The sequence below is a fragment of the Euphorbia lathyris genome, chromosome 9 (genome assembly GCF_963576675.1).
Source record: "Euphorbia lathyris chromosome 9, ddEupLath1.1, whole genome shotgun sequence".
NCBI classification, from domain to species: domain Eukaryota; kingdom Viridiplantae; phylum Streptophyta; class Magnoliopsida; order Malpighiales; family Euphorbiaceae; genus Euphorbia; species Euphorbia lathyris.
In genome coordinates, this window is record NC_088918.1 from 12,655,773 (window position 1) to 12,663,763 (window position 7,991).

The 7,991-nt window shown below is 36.3% G+C and overlaps 1 protein-coding gene across 1 annotated transcript; it reads left to right on the top strand.

Moving 5' to 3' along the window:
• Window positions 1-902: 902 nt before the first annotated feature.
• LOC136205750 (chloroplast stem-loop binding protein of 41 kDa b, chloroplastic) lies at window positions 903-7,040 on the top strand. Its single transcript, XM_065996498.1, has 10 exons — window positions 903-1,113; window positions 2,480-2,614; window positions 3,274-3,360; window positions 3,453-3,543; window positions 3,740-3,794; window positions 3,923-3,983; window positions 4,259-4,480; window positions 4,677-4,793; window positions 4,884-4,973; window positions 6,732-7,040. Exons 1-10 carry the CDS (start codon window positions 1,009-1,011, stop codon window positions 6,909-6,911), a joined length of 1,143 nt encoding a protein of 380 aa, XP_065852570.1. The 5' UTR covers window positions 903-1,008; the 3' UTR covers window positions 6,912-7,040.
• Window positions 7,041-7,991: the final 951 nt, after the last annotated feature.

The window sequence follows — 7,991 nt, forward strand, 5'->3', positions numbered from 1 at the left end:
GCCGAGTGGCCACCAATTTTAAAAAGTGTAAAATTTAGTAGTTATAATGTTAAAATGGGTAAATTTCAGTTGCCATGGGTGTAATTTACCTCTAATTTGTTGGGTATACATCCCAAGTCCGACATCGGAAAGATACAAGGGAGTTACATAGTTTATAAAGAAGTTCACCAACTACATTAGGATGAGGCCTTTTGGGAAGGAGCCCAAAAACAAATCCGTGCGGGCTTGGCTCAAAACGGACAATCTCATACTAATGGTGGAGCTGTTGGTGAACTCGTGGGCCTTTCAAATGGTATCAGAGCCGATGGTTCGGCCAATGCTCGAAGTCATGGTGCATGAGATCTAATGAGATGTGGGAGGCTCTCAGTGTGACCTCGCTATGAGAAATCTATGCTTGGTGCCTTGTGTCGAAAGTCTTCCTGATATTGTGGTGGTCAGGCGGCGTGTTTCGCGGGTTGGCGGCGGTCCAAAATGATTAGACAGATTATCGTTGAAGGGGAGACTTGTGGTCCTTGGTCTGAGGGGAAGATTGTTGGGTATACATCCCAAGTCCCACATCGTAAAGATACAAGAGAGTTACATAGTTTATAAAGAAGTTCATCAACTACATTAGTATGAGGCCGTTTGGAAAGGAGTCCAAAAACAAATCCGTGCGGACTTGTCCCAAAGCGGACAATATCATACTAATGGTGGAGCTGTTGGCGAACTCGTAGGCCTACATAATTGACATAATTGGCTCAATTTGGGTAAAACCAAGGAAATGGTAGCAAACTTCCTTCCACTCTAGCTAGCCATATAAACAAAAGTAAGGTGATAACACCATTGATGAATGAGAGGCTGTGGATGTAACCAAAGAGTGGGGTCATTTTCTTATCTCAATTTTTCAAATTTGAGGAAGACCCAACAAAAAGAAGAGATGGGCAGAACCAGAATCGTTCTTGGAATTTCTGTTTCTTTAACTACCTCACCAACAAGTGAGAATAGAAAAAACCCATCATCATCATCCTCATGGCAAGGTTAGTTGGAGTTCAGCAGCAAACTCAGCCCTCTTTCTCCCTCCTCCCTTCTTCTTTATCTGACTTCAATGGCACCAGACTCCATACCCAAATCCAGGTTTCTCTTCTTTTTCACTTTTCTTTACTGTAATATTGCTTGTATGAACTGAAACGAACTGACATTTCTAAAGAATTTTAGCCCAAATCGAATTTTAGCTATAACTCAGCAATGGGTAAAAATTGAAAAATTAGTCCAAAAGCAATCAATTTTAATACTGAAATTTTGTCAAATTTTACCAACTTTGGGATTGAATTATATTTAGACTCCGATTTGAGGTAAACTCTGTCAATTTCATGGCCATTCTGACCTTTAATTTTATTTTTTAAAACAATGGGATGGATTACTGAATGGTCTCTAAATTCATAGATGGAGTCAATTTAGCCAAAATGTAAGTTTAGATATCAATTCAGTCTTAAATTTGTCAATATTTGATTAATTTGCTATTGATATTATAAACTTTTGGTCTTAATATTAATTGTATCGGAGTTAATTTGTCAATTATAAATTTTGATTTGGATTAAATAGATCCAGACTGTCATATTTATCTATCATTTTGATCCTCATTCGTCTTCCTTTACTTAAAGTTGCATTCTCTACTTGTGTTGCATGGAAACAGTAATGGAAGCTAAAACCGAAACGGACACACGAAACATTATTTCTAAGAAAATTTAGCTATGAAATGGTAATGGAAACAGAAAAGAGACGGGAACGGACATGAAATGCAAAAACGCTAGTGAAGAACTAATATTTTTTAAAAAAGGAATTATTGTGTTTATCTCTTTATGAATAAAGGGTCAAATTGGCTTCTAAATTTGATTGACAGGATCAATTAATCTCAAATCTAAGTTTAGATATCTGCAGAGCTCTAAATTTGACAATATTTGATAAATTAACTCAAGATTTTATAAAACTTTGATTTAGAAATTAATTGTATTTATTTAGACTAATTTGTTAAATACTTTCAACTTTAAAGATCATTTTGATACTTAATTCGTCTTTTTTTTTACTTAAATTCAATTATTTACCGTAATACTGCTTATCTGAACTGAAAAGAACTGATCTTTTTAAACAATGGGTTATTGGGTTTGTTTCTTTTTTAATAAAGGTCAATATGACTCTAAAGTTGACAGATGGATCAATTTAGCCCAAATCTAAGTGTAAATATCAACTCAACATTAAAGTTAACAATATTTGATCAATTAGCTCCAGATTTTATAAAGTTTTGATCTTAAAACTGATTATATTTGGACTAATTTGTTAAATATTTTCTAAGGCTGATACCTTAACTTCAATTTGGGCTAAATTGATCTGACTGTCAATTTAAGATCATTTTGATCCTAAAAAGAACTGATCTTTCTAAACAATGGGTTATTGGGTTCTCCAATTGATCAATTAACATGCCTAAATTTATGGGTTTGTGCAGTGTAAAAGAAGGGCATGGCAGACAAAGGGAGCATTGCAGATCACAGCATCAAGCTCCAAAAATATTCTTATAATGGGAGGCACTAGATTCATTGGTGTGTTTTTGTCTAGACTTCTTGTCAAGGAAGGTCATCAGGTACTTTGTTTTCGTGTCGTTTTCTGTTAACGGTGACATTTAAAAACATAGGAGAATATAGTAATATTTCTAAATATTTGTTATTTTTTATTTACCATGTTAACTTTCACAGTCCGAAAAGGTTTGATTCAAAATCTATTTAACATACCCTTACTCCACTTATATCATGTGGGTTCGTGTAATGTGTTCATAGGCCACATACAATTTTATCATCTCTATTAAAGTAAAAATATGGGAAGTTCAAGTCATGTTCCGAGTTACAATTGTAATTTTATAGGCTTGCCCCAGTACACCCTTGTGGTGGGACCCCTTCCCGGACCCTCGCTCAGCGGGGACGCGTAGTGCACCGGGCTGGAAAAAAAAAATATTAAGGATATGTAAAAATATGAGAGAATGTGTAATAATTTTAAATATTTATCTCATTTTCGAGTAAGCAGGTCAATCCTAATCGAACCCAAAAATTTCCATGTCAATCTCTTGTCAACTAAAAAATGACCTATTACCTTCTTTACTAAAACACTAACCCGCTAAATTCATGTTGGGTTCGGGCAGTGTTGTTGGGCTGTGTCCACAATTACCACCTCTATATTGGGGTATTATTCAAATGGTATCAAGGAACACCCAATTTGATTCACTTTTCTGTTATAAAAAATTTGCAGGTCACCTTGTTTACTAGAGGCAAGGCACCAATTAGCCAACAATTGCCAGGTGAATCGGACCAGGATTATGCTGAATTTTCATCTAAGGTATACCTTAACTAAGACCCGAAGAAGGTCATAATTTGTGATTTTGATTTCTTCTATATGTGGTTTATACAATTAAACTTGTATTTTGCTAGCTCTTGCACTTGAAAGGAGACCGAAAAGACTTTGATTTTGTGAAATCAAGTCTCTCAGCTAAAGGATTTGATGTCGTTTATGATATAAACGGTATGCGATGTTCAATTCCTACGCCGTTTCTTTGCTTCATCCATGTAATTACTATCTACATTGTACGGACACTCCTCTAGTAGCATTTCTGTGTTCGTGTCCATATCCAAGGCTATGTTGTCTGTTTTTGTTTCCGTGCAACATAGGTTACCATAAAATCATCCTAAAAGCTAACTCTTTCGGTTCATATATTCAGGACGCGAGGCAGTTGAAGTTTCGCCTATACTCGAAGCTCTACCAAACCTCGAACAGTAAGCTGTTTACAGTCTATTTCGTGTCAATTTCGCCTACATTTTATGTAGCTTAGTTGTGTGAAAATTTTGTCTGATTTCACTGGTTTTCAGTTTCGTATTCAACATAAGGTTCTGCTTCTTTTCAGGTTCATATACTGTTCTTCAGCTGGAGTTTACCTCAAATCCGATCTTTTACCGCACTGTGAGGTAGGTTCTGTTACATTCTTCTCTTACCGGAGTCTGATCTTTATGCATTACGATGACAAATGTCTCGTAAATTGCGGACTTCTTTAATAAGATAATGGAACTGTTTCAGTATTATAAGCCTTGTTGAAAGTATGCAAAGACTACCTTTGGGGTCTCATTATAGCAATCCAAGGTTGTCACCGTTCTTCGACGAATCTGGCTTTCGAAAAGTCGGTCTGTTGACTGAACTTTCGGGAATGTTTCGATCTGCTCTAACTAGTTTTTCTCTGTAATAGGAAGATGCAGTTGATCCGAAGAGCAGGCATAAGGGAAAGCTCGAAACGGAGAGCTTATTAGCATCAAGTGGTGTTAACTGGACTTCAATAAGGCCGGTCTACATCTACGGTCCATTGAACTACAACCCTGTTGAAGAATGGTTCTTTCACCGGCTGAAAGCAGGGCGTCCAATTCCGATCCCCAACTCCGGAATGCAAGTAACTCAACTTGGTCATGTAAAGGTGCGAAAATTTTCAATCAAAATTGCAATTGAATTAGAAAACTAAAAGCAGCTCCGAAAAACGGAAACAACATCGCCCTTAATAACATAAAGCGTCCGGGCAGTAACTATTTGAATCTGCTGTAATTGGTGTAATAATTTTCAAGTTTTACTGTAAACCAACAAGTTTCTGATATGAGATGCTTCAATTTTCCCAGGATTTGGCTACGGCTTTCATTAACGTTCTCGGTAACGAAAAAGCCAGCAAAGAAGTATTTAACATAGCAGGAGAGAGATATGTAACATTTGATGGATTAGCAAGAGCATGTGCAAAGGTAATTGAGATCTTGTTTGGTTAAGTTTGTTACTGTATATATGGTAAGTAATTCGTCGGAAATAATCCGGTTTTCGGTTTCTTCTCTCAGGCTGGAGGATTTCCCGAACCCGAGCTTATTCACTATAACCCCAAGGATTTCGACTTTGGAAAAAAGAAGGCATTTCCATTCCGCGACCAGGTAACTTCTGAATTATAAAGATCTCACTTTATGATTGCAAATGGGGTCGGGATTATCTGTCTTCGATGGAGATCCGTCCTAATAGAGACGGAGAATCATCTTTTATTTTTTTCTATGAGGTGGGGATGGAAAGACATATTTCCAGTTATGGGGATGGGGTAGGGACGGAGATCTCTTCCCCCACCCATGGGGATCCCTTAAATTCACATTAGCTGTCTTAATTTGCTTAAAATAAAGGCCTAAACCATACGCAGCCCCTGAACTTGTCACTTTTGGTCATTTTGCCCCCTGAACTTACGGGACGACCCATTTGCCCCTTCAACTATTTAAAAGTGGTATTAGCAACCCCTGTTTTCATTATAACGTAAACAATTATGACATATTCTCATTGCAAGCACCAAAGTCATAATAACAAGGGTTGTGCACTACTAAAACAACAATACACAAGTTTTCTTGTAAAAAATTGCATATAGGGTTGTGCACTACTAAAACAAGATGCAAATGAGGTTACATATATGCAGGCTGGTTCTAATACTTCATGAACACTTGTACTAATGTTGGAACTTCATTTTGTTTACGTTATAATGAAAACAGGGGGTTGCTAATACCACTTTTAAATAGTTGAAGGGGCAAATGGGTCGTCCCATAAGTTCAGGGGGCAAAATGACCAAAAGTGACAAGTTCAGAGGACTGCGTATGGTTTAGGCCTAAAATACACTATTGGCGCCTTAAACTTGTTTAAAGTGATTTATTGCCTTTGAACTTGCTTAAAATGGGCTATACTTGCTTAGGTTGATACTCGCTTCAACTTGTGCAAATCTCCATTTTGGTCTACCAAGATAAGATTTGGGGGATAATTATGTCATTTTAAGCAAGTTCAAAGAGCTAATGATAACTTTCCAAAGTGCAGGGGCTAATTAGATTATTTATCGAAGTACAAATTTTAAATTTTTTTGAAAGATTAGAATATTATAATTGGAGTAATATGGATTCCCACGAATCCCCACGAAGACAAGGATTAGGACTGTAATCGAGCTGAGTCGAGGCATGTGTTTGCTCGGCAAAAACTGGACGAGGTCAAGCTTAACATCATGTTCGAGCTCGGTTCATTAAGAAAATTATTTGTTCGTGAGCAACTCTCGAGCAGCTCGTGTATTTGTTCACGAGCTTTGCTCACAAGCAACTTGTTGATTTTGTTCATAAACTTTACTCACGAACAACTTATCCATTATGCTCATAAGCTGCATAGATTTGAAAACAATAAAACTACGTAGTTTTATATTTCTTCCTTTATAGAAATACTATTATTTAGAAATACTATTATTAAAAAAATAGTCGAACCAAGCTTGTTTACAAGCTTGTTCATTAACATTATAATCGAACTTATTCATGAACTTGCTCAGGAACATATACCCAAACCTGCTAGCGAGCTTTCGATCCGAGTTTCGTAGTACTCAAACTCATCTCGTTTACGAATCGAGCCTCAAAATCGTGCTTAAGCTTGGCTCGTTTATAAATCGAGTCGAACACGGTTAAATTTTTATCGAACCGAACACAGAGCCGCTCGGCTCATTTACAGCCCTAACGAGGTCGAGATTCTCCTTCTAAATAGGGACAAAGACGGGAGAAGCAGTCCCCAATCCCACTCGCCCCGTCCTATCTGCAATCCTACTGAAATTAACCGAAATAGAGCACCTAAGATTGCCAATTTGATGGTTTATTTACTAATTCGTTTCATCTTTTGTTGGTTTGATGCAGCATTTCTTTGCATCAGTAGACAAGGCAAAACATGTTCTGGGATGGAAACCTGAATTCGATCTGGTTGAAGGCCTTACAGATTCTTACAACCTTGACTTTGGTAGAGGAACTTTCAGAAAAGAGCCTGATTTTTCCACCGACGACATGATCCTTGGCAAGACTCTTGTTCTCCAATCTTAGATCATTATATATTTCCCCCCTTTTTGTTCATCCTTGTTTCATTTCCAGCCATGTGCAGTAGTAATTTTTGTTTTTGAGATCAAAACAATTACAACATCATTGAAATAAAATGTTAAAAATTGGACCAAATTGATCCTGCAAGCATTTTCCGGATTGAATTCACTCGGGTTCATGTGTGTTTCTTGCCTTTTTGGTTCGGGTTTGAACATACCAGAAAGTTTTATGAAAACTTCTAAAAATTGTAAGGAACTGAGTTTCGCAATGACTGTGAAAGTTGAAAAGGACGAAAAACTAAATTCATAATTAATATCGTAAAGAGGATGTCTTCTGACAAATTAGAAGTTTATTATGATATTTTGTAACTGAATACGATTACAAGTAATGTATTTATACTATTCATGGCTACGATTATAGTTCATCATCCTATTCTCTTTGCTAGGTTACAACTGTTATTTCTTTTAATTGTTTTCCCCGCTAAGTCTACCCGTTGCAATCTTCTGTACTGTTGCATATCTTATTGATGTAAAATCGTATAATTCTAATATCCCTTCTCAAGATGTAGATTGTGTTGAACTATAGAAATAGAAAAGGCATAATACTCAATTGGCTTTCCAAACTAAGGCTTCAAAGTCAATTAAGATCTTAAACTATCGAAATCATCAATCAAGTCTGTGAACTAAGTAAAAATCATCAATTGAGTCTCCATTCTAAACAAAAATAATTAATTGAGGTCTCATCGAGAAACATTCGGTTGAACAGTTTTAGACCCTCTTTCCTAAACTAATTTTGAACCAACACAGAGATTATAAGTCTATATCAAATGGTGACAATTTCTGATTTTAGAATAGAAAGATGACTTAATTGATGATTTTTGCTTAGTCTAGGAACATAATTGATGATTTTAATGGTTTAGGGTCTTAATTGACTTTGAAGCTTTTAGTGTAATGCCAATAGAAAACAACTTCATTTTGGATAATGCATAATGCATTTGATTAGATATAAGTGGTTTAGTAAATAAGTCTACTAAGCTCCGACTTTATGTAGGAAGGTATTGTTGGGCTTTGGAGACTAATAGATCGG

Excerpts from the sequence above, each read along its gene's own strand:
- LOC136205750 (XM_065996498.1), top strand. The coding sequence starts at position 1,009 with ATGGCAAGGTTAGTTGGAGTTCAGCAGCAAACTCAGCCCTCTTTCTCC. Across the intron at positions 3,795-3,922 it reads GCTCTACCAAACCTCGAACA|GTTCATATACTGTTCTTCAG; the intron begins GTAAGCTGTTTA and ends GCTTCTTTTCAG. Across the intron at positions 4,481-4,676 it reads CTCAACTTGGTCATGTAAAG|GATTTGGCTACGGCTTTCAT; the intron begins GTGCGAAAATTT and ends CAATTTTCCCAG.